At 43.3% G+C, this 18,982-nt stretch overlaps 1 protein-coding gene across 2 annotated transcripts in view; it reads left to right on the top strand.

Moving 5' to 3' along the window:
• Positions 10,843-18,982, top strand: part of STX2 (syntaxin 2) — a 41,353-nt gene continuing 33,213 nt past the window's right edge. The window contains exon 1 of one of the 2 annotated variants that reach the window (XM_018061418.1): positions 10,843-11,003. In XM_018061418.1, coding sequence (XP_017916907.1) covers positions 10,974-11,003 — 30 coding nt within the window. In that variant the 5' untranslated portion in view covers positions 10,843-10,973. The remainder of the gene's footprint in view (positions 11,004-18,982) is intronic. The other variant, XM_018061419.1, reaches the window with a different exon arrangement.

The following is an 18,982-nucleotide window of genomic DNA, read 5'->3' as shown; positions in this document are numbered from 1 at the left end:
ATAATAAAGTTGACTTTTGAATGAATACACGTATTAAGGAAATTTTGCAGCGTAAGTTTTTCGACCAATATTTATTACACACCTCCTATGTGCTGGGCCCTGCTCCAGGTGCTGGAAAGAATTACTGGGCAAAGTGGGCAAAAATCCCTGCCCTCAGTGGAGCAGACATTTTGGAGGAGAAAGACAGAAATAGAACACAAAATAAGTACATTGTATATGACATAGTTGGCCAGAGGGTTGCAGGTGTTAAGAAAGAAAAAAAACAAGGTAAGAGGGTTCAGAGTGAGAGGAAGAGGGTGGTAATTTTTAACAGGGAGAGATACTCCTGAAAAGTGTCACTGGACCAAAGTCTTCTATTATTATTATTATTATTATTTTACTTATTTATTTTTGGCTGCGGTTGGTCTTTGTTGCTGTATGGGCCTTTCTCTAGTTGTATTGAGCTGCGGCTACTCTCTAGTTGCTGTGCATGGGCTTCTCATTGCAGTGGCTTCTTTTGTCGCAGAGCACTGGCTCTAGGGCCCCCGGGGCTCAGTATTTGCGGCATTTGGGCTCAGCAGTTGCGGTTTCCGGGTTCTAGAGAGTAGCCTCAATAGTTGTGGAGCAGGAGCTTAGTTGCTTCTCAGCACGGGGGATCTTCCCAGATCAGGGATCGAGCCCATGTCTCCTGTATTGGCAGGTGCATTCTTTACCACTGAGCCGCTAGGGAAGTTCCCTGAGGTGGAACGTGTCTGGCCCAGGAGTCAGTGGAAGGAAGCATGGAGGGAAATAGGCTCTGGAGGTATTAGAGAATGATCAGTTAGGGCAGGACCTTGCAGGCCACTCTAAGAACTTTGGTTTATATTCCCAGTGAGTAAATAATTTATATAAATTATATTATATACATAATTTATATGTTATATTATATATATAATTTATATTATATATATAATTTATATATAATATATACATAATTTATATGTTATATTATATATACAATTTATATGTTATATATAATTTATATATATTATATTATATAATTTATATATTATATATAATTTATTATATATATTTATAATATAATATATTATATATATAATTTATATATAATATATATAATAAATTATCCCACAAAACTGCACATCATGTTACCAATGTGCTATAACCTCTGGAGTGTGGGCTTAAACTTCAGGATTAAAGAATCAAGGCTACTGCAAGCAACCATTTCTTTTCTTCCATTTAAAAAAAAAATTTATTTGTTTACTTTTGGCTGCACTGGGTCTTCACTGTGGCACATGAGCTTTGTTACTCCATGGCATGTGGGAGCTTACTTCCCCAGCCAGGAATCGAACCCATGTCTCCTGCATTGGAAGGTGGATTCTTAGCCACTGAACTGCCAGGGAAGTCTGAAGCAACCATTTCTGACTGATGTATCAGGTGTGAAAAGTAAAACCAATGGTCTAGATGAGAATCTAGGTTGCATAGGCTTCTATTGTTGACATAACAGAAAAAGATAGGAGGCAATGTGTTGGAGCCTTAACTGGGAGTCTCCAGCCTAAGAATTGCTACATGCTTCCTACAGTGACTTCAGGAGGCATTCAGTTCTGTATTAGCTCTGTATAGGCTCTTCTTAGACATCCTGGAGTGTGAAGTTAAATGAGCCTTACAGGACACATTGCTGCCAATAAAGCTAGTGGAGGTGATGGAATTCCAGCTAAGCTATTTAAAATCCTAAAAGATGATGCTGTTAACATGCTGCAGTCAGTATGTCAGCAAATTTGGAAAACCCAGCAGTGGCCACAGGACTGGAAAAGTCAGCCTTCATCCCAGTTTCAAAGAAGGGTAGTGCTGAAGAATGTTCAAACTACTGGACAACTGTGCTCACTTCCCATGCTAGTGACATTATATTCTAAATCCTTCAAGCTAGGGTTCAGCAGTATTGAATCAAGAACTTCCAGATGTACAAGCTGGATTTAGAAAAGGCAGAGGAACCAGAGATCAAATTGACAACATTTATTGGATAATAGAGAAAGCAAGGGAATTCTAGAAAAACATCTACTTCTGTTTTCTGGACTACGCTAAAGCCTTTGATTGTGTGGATCACAACAAACTATGGAAAATTCTTAAAGAGATAGGAATACCAGACCATCTTACCCGTCTCTCAAGAAATCTGTATGTGGGTCAAGAAGCAACAGTTAGAACCTTATATGGAACAACTGACTAGTTCAAAATTGGGAAAGGAGTATGACAAGGCTGTTGATTGTCACTCTGTTTATTTAACTTAAATGCAGAGTACACCTTGCAAAATGCCAGGCTGGATGAAGCACAAGCTGAAGTTGCCAGGAGAGGATTGCCAGGAGAAACGTTAACAACCTTAGATATTCTGATGATACCACCCTAATGGCAGAAAGTGAAGAGGAACTAAAGAACCTTCCGATGAAGGTTAAAGAGAAGAGTGAAAAAAACAGCTTAAAACTCAGTATTAAAAAAGTAAGATCATAGTATCTGGTCCCATCACTTCATGGCAAATAGAAGGTGAAAAAGTGGAAGCATGGCAGCTTTTCTCTTCTTGCACTCTAAAACCACTGCAGATGGTGACTGCAGCCATGAAATTAGGAGATACTTGATTACCGGAAGGAAGGCTATGACAAATATAGACAGCATATTAAAAAGCAAAGACATCACCTTGCTGACAAAGGTCCATATAGTCAAGGCAATGGTCTTTCCAGTAGTCAAGTATGGATGGAGAGTTGGACCATAAGGAAGGCAGAGCACCAAAGTATTGATGCCTATGGTGCTGGAGAATACTCTTGAGAGTCCCATGGACAACAAGGAGATCAAACCAGTCAGTCCTAAAGGAAATCAATCTTGTATACTCATTGGAAGGACTAATGCTAAAGTTCCAATCATTTGGTCTCTTGATGCAAAGAGTTAACTTATTGGGAAAGACCCTGATACTGAGAAAGACTGAAGGCAAAGGAGAAGAGGGTGACAGAGGATGAGATGGTTGGATGGTATCACTGAGTCAATGGACATGAACCTGGGCAAACTCTGGGAGATAATGAGGGACAGGGAAGCCTGGCATGCTACAGTCCATGAGACTGCAAAAAGTCGGACAAGACTTAGCAACTGAACAGCAATCACAACAGGCTTTTCTACTCTATGGTGACTAAATGTATGATTTATTTGTTCAGTATATGTCAACCCAAAACATAGGTATGTGAGTAGGGAAGACAAATACAAAGATCAATGTGTTATCATCCTTGCCTACTTATTCTTTCATTCATTTACTTGTAACAGTCCTTGAAAAGGGATATATGAAAAATATGCCCTGTCCTCCAGAAGCTAAATTTTTAATTTAATTTAATTTTAAATTAAAGAAAAAATTTAAAATATTTATTTATTTGTCTGTCCCAGTCTTAGTTCCCCCATCCATCCTGGGTGGTTAATACTAAGTAATCAGATTCTCTTTCCTGGGAATATAGGTCTCTTTCAATCTTGAGTAGTAGGTATTTTGAACCCACTACTGTGGCCTAACTGATATTTCAACCCCAGAAACATCCAACAGCATTTGTATGTACGTAATAGGGACAAAAGTGATGAATTATATATTAGTAGTCACACTTTCATTCCTTCCCTGGCAGGATAAGAAAGTCCTGGTTGACAATTCAACATTATCCAGCTGCTCTCTCCATATTATATGTTATGGAATAATCTGTTGTGGGAGGGGGAGGAAAAGGTAAGGTCAATACTTGTATGCATGCTAAGTTGCTTCAGTTGTGTTCGACTCTTTGCAGCCCTATGGACCATAGCCTACCAGACTCCTCTGTCCCTGGGATTCTCCAGTCAAGAATACTGGAGTGGGTTGCCAGGCCTTCCTCCAGTGAATCTTCCTGACTTTGGCCAGTACTTATTGGAGAGAAATTAACAACAATGGTAGATGGAAAGAAAGTGCCCTTGTGGGGAAGTTTAGGGTGTGATGAGCAAGAAAGATGATATTCTGGGAACTTTAAGGTATAAAGGGCTCCCCAGGTGGCTCAGTGGTAGAGAATACCCCTGCCAAAGCAGGAGACATCAGTTCAACCCCTGGGTTGGAAAGATCCACTGGAGGAGGAAATGGCAACCCTACTCCAGTATTCTTGCTTGGAAAATCTTGTGGACAGAGAAGCCTGGCAGGCTATAGTCCATGGGGTCACACAGAGCTGGATACAACGGAGCACACAAGCAGATGCAGGTAGGGTATAAAATATATGGAACACTAGGAAACTGTAGAAAGAGTTTAAAGAGAGATCTTGGGAGTTACAAATGAGACCTCATCTAATATTCTCAGAAATAACTGAATAAAGACTGGAATCGTTTTTAATTGCCTTGACTGTGGGACTCCATTTTTCCAAGTGAAATGCCACAGAGACTGGATGTTTAGATGCCACATTCAGAATCCAGGGAACAATTATGGATAAACATGTTTAATCAAAATTGTCCTGACATCAGTAAGTATTCATTTTAACAAAATGTCTTCCAGAGGGAACTGTGTTAGCGCAATTCAATGCCTCAATTAGTGTTCTACACAGTGCAACTGAAGGATCCCAATGTCTTCCCTTTTCACTTCTTGCTAATGAGTTTATCTTCACTGGAATCGAGTGGGATGGAGTGGATTATTCAGCCACCCAGAAACCTTCATCCTTCTACAGGATTGTTCATCAGACCTCCCTCTGCCAGGGATTTTGTGCCAGGCATTTCTGGTCTCGGGCGGGTCACATGACTGGGTTTGACCTGTCACAGCTGCAAAGTCACCTGACTTGTGATGGGTTGGGAGGTAGGCAAATAAACCCAGCTGAGTGAGAGTTGGACTATAAAGAAAGCTGAGCACTGAAGAATTGATGCTTTTGAACTGTGTTGTTGGAGGAGACTCTTGAGGGTCCCTTGGACTGCAAGGAGATCAAACCAGTCAATCCTAAAGGAAATCAGTCCTAAATATTCATTGCAAGGACTGATGCTGAAGCTGAAACTCCAATACTTTGGCCACCTGATGTGAAGAACTGACTCATTGGAAAAGACCCTGATGCTGGGAAAGATTGAGGGCAGGAGGAGAAGGGGAAGACAGATGATGAGATGGTTGGATAGCATCACTGATTCAATGGACACGAGTTTGAGTAAGCTCCAGGAGTTAGTGAGGCACAGGGAAGCCTGGTGTGCTGCAGTCCATGGGATCGCAAAGAGTCAGACACGACTGAGCTACTGAACTGAACTGATTCAATCAGAGTGAAGTTCTGGAATGAAGCTGCAACCCAGAAAAGGTGCTGTTTCTTTTCCCTGGGACTGAGTCTGGCTCCTGGCTCAGCCAGACACCAGTGCAGAGGAATCACCTGAGAGACGAAAAATGAGCTCTGATGGCTGAGTACCTGTGTCAGACCTGCCTGTCTGAGTCAATACTCCAACCTGACTAAGAAAGATCAGTTCTTTCCTTTGTACTTTTCACTGCCAAGATTTTATTCATTAATCAATAACTCTTTAGTTAGTATAAAACATTACTCTATTACAGCTATTGTCATTGGAAAGTATGGGTGTGTGTGCAGATCAGTTCAGTCAGTTCAGTCGTTCAGGCATGCCTGACTCTTTATGACTCCATGGACTGAAGCATGTCAGGCTTACCTGTCCATCACCAACTCCTGGAGCTTGCTCCAACTCATGTCCATTGAGTTGGTGATGTCATCCAACCAGCTCATCCTCTGTCACTCCCTTCTCCTCCTGCCTTCAATCTTTCCTAGCATCAGGGCCTTTTCTAAGGACTCAGTTCTTCACATCAGGTGGTCAAGTATTGGAGCTTCAGCTTCAGCATCTGTCCTTGCAGTGAATATTTAGGACTGATTTCCTTTCTGTCCAAGAGACTCTCAAGAGTCTTCTCCAATACCACAGTGCAAAAGCATCAATTATTCGGTGCTCAGCCTTCTTTATGGTCCAACTCTCACATCCATACATGACTACTGGAAAAACCATAGCTCTGACTATATGGACTTTTGTTGGCAAAGTAATGTCTCTGCTTTTAATATGCTGTCTAGGTTTGCATAGCTTTGCTTCCAAGGAGCAAGTGTCTTTTAATTTCATGGCTGCAGTCACCATCTGCAGTGATTTTGGAGCGCAAGAAAATAAAGTCTCTCACTGTTTTCATTGTTTCCCCATCTATTTCCCATGAAGTGATGGGACTGGATGCCAGTCTTAGTTTTTTGAATGTTGAGTTTTAAGCCAGCTTTTTCACTCTCCTCTTTTACTTTATTCAAGAGGCTCTTTTTAGTTCCTCTTTGCTTTCTGCTATAAGGGTGGTGTCATCTGCCTATCTGGGCTTCCCTGATAGCTCAGGTGGTAAAGAATCTGCCTGTAATGCAGGAGACCTGGGTTCTGTCCCAGGGTTGGGAAGATCCTCTGGAGAAGGGAAAGGCTACCCACTCCAGTATTCTGGCCTGGAGAATTCCATGGACTGTATAGTCCACGGGGTTGCAAAGAGTTGGACACGACTGAGTGAAAGGACACTTTCACTGTCATCTGTGTATCTGAGGTAACTGATACTTCTCCTGGAAATCTTGATCCCAGCTTGTGCTTCATCTAGCCCAGCATTTCGCATGATGTACTCTGCATAGAAGTTAAATATGCAGGGTGACAATATACAGCCTTATTGTACTCCTTTCCCAATTTGGAACCAGTCCATTGTTCCGTGTCCAGTTCTAAGTGTTGCTTCTTGACCTGTGTACAGATTTCTCAGGAGGCAGGTAAGGCGGTCTGGTATGTCCATCTCTTTAAGAATTTTCCACACTTTGTAGTGATCCACATAGTCAAAGGATTTGGCTTAGTCAATAAAGCAGAAATAGATGTTTTTCTGGAATTCTTTTGCTTTTTCTATGATCCAATGGATGTTAGCAATTTGATCTCTGGTTCCTCTGCCTTTTCTAAAGTGTGTGTAAATAATTTTTACTCGATGCAGTTTCTCCAGGCTGATTTTGCACATCTAAAGTCTGTTAAGATTTGATGCTTTCATCAGTTTTTGAAATAGAGCAAATTTTGCAGTATTCACTTTTAGGAAGTTAATTTTATGTTAATGAGTCTTTTTCCCCCAAACCTAAATTCCTGGGTAATTTTTTTTTTTAGCTGTTACTAACCAGATATAACTTTTCAGTTTTTAAAATTTGTAACAAATCTTACCATGTGTAGTTTAGATTTTTTATTACATGTTAATTATTTCTAAGAGTAATAAGCCTAAGTTGATCAAACACACATCATTCATACTTATTGTTTGCAATTAAGAGGGCCAATGAATAAGGCAAATCAGTTTCTCGAGGCCTAGTGGGGTCAAGATGAGAAAGTCACACACAGCCTTTCAACTTGAAAGCAGCCTTATCACCACTTTACAGGCAGGAAAACTGAGTCTTTGAGAGGTTAGTCTTTTTGTTCTGGAAACCTAAAACAATAAGACCGCCAGTTATTTTACCAGCAAAATGGGTTTATTCCCAAGCAGCAAAGAATTTCTACTTGCAACATGCAAATATGGCAAACTACAAACAAGTCTGGTAAAACAAAAGAAAGAAAATTCTTACAGGGAAGAAGGGGCACCTGGGAGGGGTTTTTGTGAACAAAAAGTCCATGGGAAGAAACTAAGAATTTGAAATACAGTGGCTTTCATTGACTGAAGTGTGCTGGTCTCTCATTGACTGAGTTGTTGCCAGGCCAAGAGAAAAAACTTTCTCTTGCTGGCAGTAGTAATGTCACTTCCCATGGGAGATGCAAGCAAGGTACCATCTCTTCCTTCTGGGATCTGTATTGACAGTGAGTGAGAGCTCCCCCTCTGGCCCCTTGACTCCATTTTAGTGAGGTCTCCCTTTATATATCTTCACAGTCCAAAGTCACACACAGTAAGTAGCAGAACTGGGATTCAAAGCCAGTTCTCGACATTTATTTTTACTATTATTTTACTGAGGTATAGTTTATTTACAATATTGTGTTAATTTCTAACACATAGAAAAGTGGTTCAGTTATACACACACACATTCTTTTTCATATTCTTTTCCATTGTCACAGGATATTGAATATAGTTCCCAGTGCCATACAGTAGATCCCTGTTGTTTATCCATTCTATAGATAATGGTTTGCATCTGCTAACTCCAAATTCCCAAGCCATCCCTCTCTCAACCCCTCCTCCCTTGGCAACCACAAGTTTGTTCTCTACGTGAGTCTGTTCCTGATTTGTAGATAAGTTCGCTTGTGTCACTTTAGATTCCACATATAAGCTATGTCATTTGGTATTTGTCTTTCTCTTTCTGACTTGCTTCACTTAGCATGATAGTCTCCAGGTCCATCCATGTTGCTGCAAATGGCATTATTTCATTCTTTTTTTATGACTGAATAGTATTCCATTGCATACATGTATCACGTCTTCTTTATCCATTCATCTGTTGTTGGACATTTAGGTGGTTTCCATGTCTTCACTACTGTAAATAGTACTGCTATGAACATTGAGGTACATGTGTCTTTTTGAATTATATTTTTTGGACATCTATTATTTTATTTTACAAATTATGTATTGAGTGCCTCCAACTTGCCAGAAATTTTGTAGGGATTGGAGCCACAAGACAATGGTGAATAAGAAAGACTAAAGCCCCTATTCCCTAAGACCTTGTATTTTAAAAGTAACCTAGCTCCTAGCCTGTAATCTATTTTAATTCTCTTAGCAATATATTAGGGCTTTTTTATTCTAAGTGAAGAAACTGAAAAAGATTTCATTGGCTCATGAAAGTTACTGCTTGACAGAAGAGCTCAAATGCTGTGTACAGGACCAAGTGTTTTTTGTCTAGCATCTCTCCGTTTTACTTCCTTTATATTAACCTCATTCTTAGAAAATCTCTGTACAATTGCCCACTCTTCCCCTGCCAACACCTTGTTTTAATTACTTAGTCAAAATGGAAAATTTTTGTTCAATCCATATCCATCAATTTACTGATTTTGATTATGAAAAACATATCAAAGTCATAAATTAAGAAGAGACAGGTTTGCCTCTAGTTCACCCAAGTTTGAAAAGTGAAGTTGCTCAGTCATGTCCAACTCTTTGTGACCCCATAGACTGTAGCCCTTCAGATGCCTCTGTCCATGGAATTTTTCAGGCAAGAATACTGGAGTGAGTTGCCATTTCCTACTCCTGGGATCACCCCACTTCATAAGTACCAGCTAATCTGGAGTCTTAGATCAACCAGGAGGGCAATTAATCAATCAATCAAGCTTGTGCAATGGAGCCCCAGTAAAAACTCAGAATTTGGTGGCCTGGGTGAACTTTCCTTGTTGGCAACTTCATGTATTCTGACACCTATCAGTGTTGTGAAAGTAATGTGTCTGGACTATCCAAGGAGAATACATCAGAAGCTTCACATTTGGTACAACCAGGATGTCCTCCCCTCTGCCCCCTCGCCCCACCACCAAGCATGTCTGCCCTTTGCTGACATTAATCTGTATCCATCCCCTGTGTTAAACCTCAACTGTGAGCATTGCAGTTTTCAGTGAATTCTGTGAGTCCCTCCAGTGAGTTACTGAACTTGTAGTTGGTGTCAGAAGTCAGAGTGGTCTTGGAGACTGTTCCCTCTAACTTTTTTTGGCCTAAACTCTGGTGCCTCCCATGACCACTATCTGATGTAGCCACCTCTCTCTCAGCCCTTCTCCAAGTCTATGCCCCATATTCTTATTTATTTGTCCACTTCTGTATTGTCTGTTTCTCACACTAGAACTGCATCCCAAGACCTGAGTCTCTGCATATTACCACTTCATGCCATTTTAAATTACATTCTTTAAGTTATATTAGTTAATCATTATGGGACTTCAGTTCAGTTCAGTCAGCTCAGTCATGTCCAAAACTCTGCGACCCCATGGACTGCAGCACACCAGGCTTCCCTGTCCATCACCAACTCCCAGAGCTTGCTCAAACTCATGTCCATGGAGTCAGTGATGTCATCCAACCATCTCATCATCTGTCTTCCCCTTCTCCTGCCTTCAGTCTTGCCCAGCATCAGGGTCTTTTCCAATGAGTCACTTCTTCACATCAGGTGGCCAAAGTATTGGAGCTTCAACTTCAGCATCAGTCCTTGGAATGAATATTCAGAACTGATTTCCTTTAGGATTGACTAGGCCTTAGTCACACAAAAAAGGATAAGAATCCATAAAAGTGTGTTAGTCACTCACTCCTGTCCGACTCTTTGCGACCTCATGGACTGTTGCTCCTCAGGCTCCTCTGTCCATGGAATTCCCCAGGCTAGAATACTGGAGTGGGTTGCCATTCCCTCCTCCAGGGGATCTTCCCGACCCAGGGATTGAATGCTCTCCAGCATGGCCGGCAGGGGCCACCAGGGAAGCCCCAAGAATCCTTGAAGAGATGGTCTTTGTTCGGAATATGCATCTGCAAAGCTGCACTTAACCCATCTCCATACACTTGCTAAATTCGTCACCAAATTTTCCACGAATTTTTAAAGTAAATCAAATGAATGTGAAAGCACAAAACCAAAAGCAAACCAAGAAGAGCAAAAGTCATACCTAACCGACCAGGATAAGAGACCGCCCCTTCGCGGCCAGCCCCGCCTCTCCCCAGCAGGCCCCGCCCCTCCCCTTTCAGTCAGGCTCCAATCCTTCCCCCACCAGATCGCGTCTGTTCCTCTGCCGCGCCTTTTGGGCGGGCCCCTCCCCTCCCGGATAGTCCCCGCTTACCCAAACCAGGCCCCGCCCCTCCCCGGCGGACCCCGCCCGTTGGGTCGCGGCATTCCCTCAGGAAGGCTCCCGCTGTCTGCGTGGGTCTGGGCGCGGCGCGGGCCGGGCATGCGCAGAGCAAGAGGGCGCGGTTGCCGTGGCAGCGCCGGAGGGGAGGGCGACAGGCGGGCTGAGGCGGCGGCGGGGACACCGAGAGCCCGCGGCCAGCCGGAGGCGGCGCCGGGCAGGTCTGAGCGGCGGGGCGCGGCGCCCGGCCCGTGGGGATGCGGGACCGGCTGCCGGACCTGACGGCGGTGAGCCGCGGGCGGGCGGGCGAGCTGGAGTGTAGCGGTTCGGGCCCGGAGCCCTGGGGGCGCGGAGATGGGCGGGGCGGGGAGGTGCGGGGCTGGGCTGGGGGCTCAGGGTGCGGGGTCACAGAGTGAGCGGGGAAGGCGAGTCCAGGTCCCGGGGCTCAGGCCGGGCGGGGCGGCCTCTGTGCGGGGTTGGAGGGGGCGCACGGCTTCCCCAGCCCGCAGCACCACCGTCCCACCATTTCCCCAACGCCCCGAAGGCACTCTTCTGCCCTCGCTTCTGCACTGGGCGTTGGGGCAGGGAATAGCTTTTGAGCCGGCGTCTCGGAGCCCGGCCAGGCCTCGAAGCTCCTTTTCTGAGCTGGGCTCTGCTGCTTCTTCAGGTGACTTCCTTCCCTAGAGGCTGTCCATTCCTTCGCCTGGTTTAAATCCTTGCAGAGCACTTATCAGGACCAGAAATTACTTGTTGAATTATGGCCTATTCCATCCTAGTATGCGTCAGCTCCCTGAGAGCAGGGGCTTGTCCCCTTGTTCCCTGTCTTATATCTGGGGTTTTGGGTGGGACCCCGCGTGCAGTAGGGGCTCAGTGGATAGGTGGGAACGGATGCATCTGATGCCACATGCCAGTGGGCGCCTTGCCGGACTGGATGCTGGAAGGGAGCGGTGAGGCAGGTACAGAGGGGCGCCTTTTGTTTCCCCTGTAAATAGTTTGCTTTGTGTTTGTTTACTCTCAGTAAACGCCGCTGGTGGAGTACATAGGTGCTCAGCAAATTACCGATAACTTTAGTAAGAGAACAGTGTTTTGTTCCCTTAGGAATGGGAGTGGTGTTTGATGCATTCCACAGACAATACTGTGAATGAGATGATGACATTGAAACGGTAGTGGTTTATAGAATGTAGAAGAGTTGAAACATTTTAGGTGAACAAAATTAATTCTGACTTTTTTCTTGAGAAATACAAGTACTAAAATAGAGTTGAATGTTTATATTTCGTTTCCCAGTACTCTGAACAGCCTCAGAACAGAGCAAGGCCCACTGCACTAAAGCATCCATTTAATGTAATGAATTAACTCTCTCCTTGGCTTCTAGAATGGATCCAGCCCTGTCCCAGGCTTAGGAAGTAGAATAGTCCCTCAGATTCTGTTGGCCAGATGAGGAATCTTAGTTCAGAGAAGCAATGAATTATTCATTCTTCAGATTATGGAAATTATGCTTTTACACTCTTTCCCAGAAAGTTTCTTCATAGTGATTTTTCTTTCCTTCCCTTTTTATTAATGGTTAGATATTTTGACGTTTGTGTTCACAGGTTAGCAACATGTTAAATGGCAAATTGCTGTTCTGTTATCGCACTCAGAGGAGTATCATTCCTTGTTAGAAGCTCAGATATTTGTTAAGTGAAGAAGTGAAGACTGTATCATGAAAGAATAGACAAATTTAGGAATATTGGAGAACAGTAGAAAATATGTTAGTTGAATATGTGAGAAGCTTTTCTTGACTTGTTTAGCAAAAAAAGCAAAAAACAAAAAGAAGGCGGTTCTTTATCACTCTTAAGTGTATGTGTATTTCAGCTCTTATGGCAACAGTGTTGGTAAGAACATGTTTTAATGTAGAATTCTAGAGGAAGAAGTGATCTTTTCTGATCCAGTACCATGTTGCTGTAGACGAAGATTAAGCAGCTGTAGGGCGAATTAGTGGACGTATCTATGTCTGGAGTTGTTGAATCTTGGGCAGAAAATTTCTGAACCTCTCCAAAACCTCAGTTTTCCTGTATACAAAATGAGGATAATAAGATTTTTGTGTGTGTACTCTTATGGAAGAAGTGCTGAATCATAAAATTATCTCCTGTGTGTGACACTCTGGGAGCGGGTGGGAGAGAGAATAATGCTTTGTAATTACAAGTGCTATTAATATGTATTAGTTTTTAAAATGTTTTCAAGCAGTTATAAAAAGCAACCTTCTCCCTGGCATATTAACTCAAAATTGAATCTGACATACTTAAAGTTTAACTTTTAATATTTATAAACTCATCTGAAAATTATCAGCTATCAAAGCTAATTTTTTTTTTTTTCAGGAAATGTGTCTTTTCCAGGTAGCTCTTGGAGTAGTAAAATGACCTTTCACAACCATGTTTCTAAGTGGCTGGTGTTTTTTCCTAGGCAAACGTGAATATTTAATTTTACTAGTTAAAATGCCTGTGTTGTCCACATTGACAAAATGTTCTTGATGCCTTCTAGAAGTTTCCTTTATTAGCTGTTAGTAATTCCTCGTGAGAAAAAGATTCCCACTGATAACTACTCGGAAAGGACTTAAAAGTTAGTTTGTCCAATACAGTTTGTCAAATACAGGTTTAGCTGCTTCTAAGTAAGAATTCTCTTTTTGAGCAGCCAGTTAGTTCATTTGGGTGCAGAAAGTTTGAATGACTTGCCCAAGGTTTCCTAAACTCTAAATCCAGAAGGATGTTTCTGGTTTTTTAAAAAATAAAAGGACCACCCATTCAGTAGATTCTGAGCACCGGATCTCTGTGAGGTTATGTGCTAAGTGCAGAGGGCACAGAAATGAACTGGGTGTGTGCTATGAATGTGCACAGCCGGGTAAGGAAGAGTGCAGAAGCAGAAGGAAATAACATTTAGGAAGTAAGTCAAAGTGGAATTGCTGTCCTTCGAGATAATAACCCCAAATATATTTTGATTACGTTTTTAAAAATGTTCGTGAATGCAAAAGACTATTTACGATAGTTAAAAACAGAAAAATTGCAAATTTCAGCTGTGGGAATTTGCAGAGTAATGACGTAAACACACATGCTTAGATGGTATTCATTAGTAGACATATGAGAAAGTTACATTTTTTAAGAAAAATTATATTGAAATGTAGTTGATTTACAATGTTCTTTTTCTGCTGGACAACAAAGTGATTCAGTTATATATATATACATATATTGTTTCATAATCTTTTCTATTAGGGTTTTCACAGGGTATTAAATATAGTTCCCAGTCTATACAGTAGGACTTTATTGAGAAAATTATTATTTTTAATACTTGGCTTCATGGTAATGAATTGCACGTAAAATTTTTTAAAGGGCAAGAGAAGCTGCCTGCATATTTTTAAGGTTCTGTTTTGGCAGCTCAGATGGGGACACAGAGTACAGGTTGTTACGTGGTAAAGATTCAGGTTCCAACTTAGAAAGTAAAAACATTTTTTTCTAAGTATGTCACTGAAATTGAAAATACTGAGAATTTCATAATACATGTGTACTTTAATATATGAATTGTCTGTAGTATTGGAATATGTTTATAGTTGAGGATTTCATAATTTACTGAATCCTGTGTCATTGTACAGACGGTTGGGATCCCACAGTTGGGATCTTTGCAACCCAGATCTATAGTTTCTCTGTGTGTAGGCAAGGATCGGTTGGTTGCATTTCCTCCTCCAGGGAATCTTCCCAACCCCAGGGATCGAACCCATGTCTCTTGCATCTCCTGCATTGGCAGGCAGATTCTTGACCACTGCGCCTCCTGAGAAGCCCTTGATATTTCTCTGGGAACCACAATAAATACTGTTTGTATACAAAATAAAAAGGCAAAGTCTCCACATTTCCACAGGTTAATTACTTCTTGTTTTTAGTTTCAAGTCTGTTCATTCTGAATATAAGGGATGGAGCACCCAAGAGAGAACCAGCACCTCACTCTGGCAGGTCCCCTGGTCCAGTCCACTGTTCCCACGTGCCCTCCTCTCTGGGTCCTCATGAGCTACTCACTTTGTATGTCTCTTGCCCCCTCCCCTTTTCTGGCCCCACGTTTTCTTTTGGCCTCAGTGCAAGCACCGCTACCAGGAAGTCTTCCCTCTTGTGTCCCCCGCAATCTCCCGTCCCTGCCCATCTGAACACACGCATGGTGCTGTTTTCTGCACCGTCCCGCAGACTCTGCACCTTTCCAGGTTTGCTCTGGGGGCTCAGGACTCTGCATGGAGCACCTGCTACGTGTGGTTTGAGTGTCTTTGCATCTGAGCACGCCCATGGTTAGTTAGGAAAATGCAGATGACAATGGACTCTGTTGTCTTCAGGCTCTTTGGGTCGCAAGGGACAGAAACCCCTTCGCTAAAACAGAAAAGGGAGATTGATGCAATGGTAGAATGGGGCTTCAGACTCAACAGCGGGATGTGCTGTCAGACCTCTCGGGGGGATGGAACCAGGGGCTAGCGAGCAACCAAGACTGCCTCTGTCCTCCAGTCCTGCCCATTGTGCCGCTTCATGCTGTGTGTGTCTGTGTCTTTGTTTCCTGGTTTCCCTTCCTTCTGTATGCGCTTTCTCTTCTCTCCATCCCCACCTCCATCTCATCTCTCTGCCCTTCATTCATTCCTTTAGCTGGTCTCAACTGAGTGACTGCTACATGCCAGGCACTGTTTCAGGCCTAAGTTGCAACAAGACCCTTGAAGTCCTTGCTCCCCTGAAACGTGTCCTGGGGGGATGGGACAAGGAACGGTTAAGTCAGTGAGCAGTAACTGCTGGGGAGGATATAACACGGTGAGTGGGTATGGGTTGGCTGCTTTGGGCTGGATGATCAGGGGTCTTGATCAGGGAGGTCTCTGAGCTGAGATGTGATGAGAAGAAGGAGCCAGCTGGGTACAAGCTGGGCAGGGGGCATGGCCAGCCAGGGCTCTCCTATGAAGGACAGAAGGATGATGAGTTTGATAGTCAGTGTGAGCGAAAATGAGAGATGAGGAAAAATCTTTAAACATGTCTTTGAGAGGAAAAAATCAGAAGCATTTATGCAGTACAGTGTTATTTATGTAAAGTGTAAGGACCTGTAGTATTTATAATATTAATAATGGAGATAAATATGAAGTGAAAATGTGAAACATGAAACAGTAATATTCTACCTAGGGCATAAAACTATAACTGATTATATAAAAATATGGGAAAGAATTGATACTTACATCTGGCAACATGATTACCAACCGGCCAGCAGTCAGCTTTTACCTATTTTTAATTACAAGTATTCTTTTTTTTTCTTTAACTGAAGTAATTTTGAATAATTACCATATTCTAGCAATAAAGCTATTGCCACCATTGGGCATATTTCAAGATAATTGTTTCTCCACAATTAGCATTTGCATGGAAGGCCCTAGTGTACATGTATATGGAGAATAACATGGAGAAAAATTCAGTATCTTATCCAACTTTGGATCTTTTAGTTTGCGATAATTCAGCTTCTGAATTATCTCAACAGAGAGCATTCCAGTGACAGATAATTCATCTTTGTTAAATAGTTTCTAAACAGGGAAGCTCCTTACTGTCTCTTCCTCACAATACTTTTCACAGAGAGAATTGTATTTTAATATAACGTTCCTTTTAAGGAGAATTCTTTTAAAATTTAACAGAAATGGAATGTTGATATTTGGGTGCTTATCTTGCACTTTGACCCTTTGGAAATCAAGTTGGAGGCTATTTCCACTGCTCTTAGTGAATGCCACGAATCATTTTGTTATTTACGATAAGTACACTGTTATAAACAACAGCTATTGTACAGGGGTTACACCATCTCAGCTGGAAAGATGGAACATGGGCTTCATGGACGTGGTAGGGGGGTGATTGTGTAGCTTAAATAACACTGTTAGGTAGTCATTTTTTGCCTTTTTTTTTTTTTTAAGTGAATGGAAAAGCTAAGATAGTATTACTGGGTCTATTTTCTCATGTCTAATAGTTCTGAGAATTCTAGATAAACCTAAGAAATATAAGTAGGAAATAGGCTTTACTCCAACATAAAATAAAAAGTTAAAAAAGAAAAAATGTCTTCACAACTGATTTTATATGTTTTATCTTTTTGTGACATAAGAATACCATGCCTTAACAAATAGAAATAATTTTAGTAATCTCTAATCTGCAAAAATTGTGTTAAAATTGCACACAGTGTCGTTGTTTTGCTGATTTTTCTCTAAGGCACTGAAACATAATAGTAAAACCGGTAGCGCCCCCCCCCCCCCAAAAAAAAAGGACGGAAAAAAGACGGTAGAGGAGACAGATTCCAGTCATTGGTTCCCTCTTGGTCTGCAGGTAGAGAAATGAGCGATTTACCAGCAAGTGAATGACTGAATAGAGATCACGCATGGTGACAGGTGGGTCTCAGCATCCAGGCAGAGCTGAGTGTTTTGGTGGTTGGTTGTTTATTCACTGCCTCCTGCAAAGAGAGTGGTCCATGTGTAATGTAAAAGGACTGACTTCCCTCAGGGAGAGTGTCGTGTTGGACATCGTCTGTCCTGAGCCAGAAATAACTAAGTTTCTGGAGCGGGTAGAGTAGGGAGCTTTGGTTCTTGGCTGTGTCACACATGGCAGGCAGCCTGTGTGTGGGCTTTGCCATGAGCTGGTGTAGTGCTGCCGGGCTGGGGGCGCGGGGAGCGTGCAGGTGAAGTGAGACAGTCTGTGAACTGACCACTGTGGAACCCATGCAGTGGATTCCTCAAGGGCTCCCTGTATTATTCCTTCTACTTTTGTACGTGTTTTGTCATTTTCCACAACAAAAAGTAAGACTGACCAAACACTGAGGCCTCTGAGAACCTCGAGTAGCTGTCAGAGGGGTGAGATGGGTGCCCTCTGCCCCAGGAAAGCCACGGTAGGGGCAGGTGGGTTGTCATCACTCACCCTCTGGCCACAAGGGAATCCCAGCCCTGCTCAGCCACGTTCAAGTTCATTCTCTACCCTTCCCCCATTCTTATTTGGTGAATTCATGGGGACTTAATTTAGTTCACTTCAGTGTCCCTGGCACCATGAACGTCCCCTGCCTGCATCTGAGAAGTCAGCTATTGGGGGACAGTGACATGCAGGGTCATTCAAAGAGGACATGATTGTGAAGGCCAGGGAGGCTGCCCCGGGAGCTCAGAAGGGAGCCTGGGAGCCAGGCTGTGCCTGGAGGACCTACGTGAAATCCCCTCCTCCAGGAGGAGGTCCCTGGTGTGTGGTCAAGAGCGAGGGCTTCTGGAGTCAGATGGATAAGGTGGTCTCATTTCTGAGTGTCCAGGGCAGCCCCTCATCCCTCCTGCCTTAGCTGCTTCTCGCAGAGTTGGGGGAGCTGGTATGGAAGGCATTTTAAGTTTCCTGTTGCTACTGCCATTGGTGAGTCAACACAGTTGTGGGTCAAACCCTCCTGGTTCTCAGAGAGGCTTGAAGCTGTGAGCACGGTGCTCAGCTGTCCCGGGGTGTTCTGTGTGTGAAACGGGGGCGCTCGCAGGCCTCAGGTGGTGCTGGAGGACCAACACAGCAGCAAGTCCTCCTGCTGCCCCAGTGCCCTGGCCCGTGATGCTCGTTAGCAGCCCTCTTTCACTTCAAATGATGCGGGAGCCTGGAGAAGAGCTCTAAGCCATTGGTGGGTTTGCCTGAACATTAATTTTGTTGCAGTTAGCTGATGCTGATCTGCCTGTAAGTGCTCTTTTACTGGGAATTAAGAGCATGGACCTGAAGTGATTTTAAAAGCCTTTATTGGTGTTTGCACACCCTGTGAAGTCATATGCCTTATGAAGCCCCGAGTGGGCAGTTTTCCTGCAGCCCCACCTTTGGAGGAGGAAACGGATGTCATCTTCACTTTATAGACCAGGAGACAGACTAGGAGAAGTTGGCAGTGCCCAGCTGGTAAGCAGGTTAGAAGCCAGACATGCGACTCCCAAGACAGTATTCTTCCCTCTAGACGAGACTGTCTGCTTGGGTCCAGATCGATGTCTTGGTTAGTTAGCACATTTGGTTAAAGAGAGGATCGGGTCGGCACGCTTCAGTCCTTGGTGTTAGTGTGTCCTTGGGCCCTCGTGACAGAAGACCACAGATGGGGTCACAGATGTGCTATCATGTCTGGCCCTGGAGGCCAGAAGCCTGAAGTCAGGATGTCGCAGGGCCATGCTCCCCTGAACCTGGGGGGCGTCCTGCCTTGCTGCTCACGTCTTCTGGGAGTGGCGGCAGTCCTTGGCTCTCTTTGGCTCATAGACCGTTCACTACCCTCTCTG

The sequence above is a fragment of the Capra hircus genome, chromosome 17 (genome assembly GCF_001704415.2).
Source record: "Capra hircus breed San Clemente chromosome 17, ASM170441v1, whole genome shotgun sequence".
Taxonomy (NCBI): Eukaryota; Metazoa; Chordata; class Mammalia; order Artiodactyla; family Bovidae; genus Capra; species Capra hircus.
Note: the sequence above shows the minus strand (reverse complement) of the source record. Positions and strands in the feature narration are given on the sequence as shown.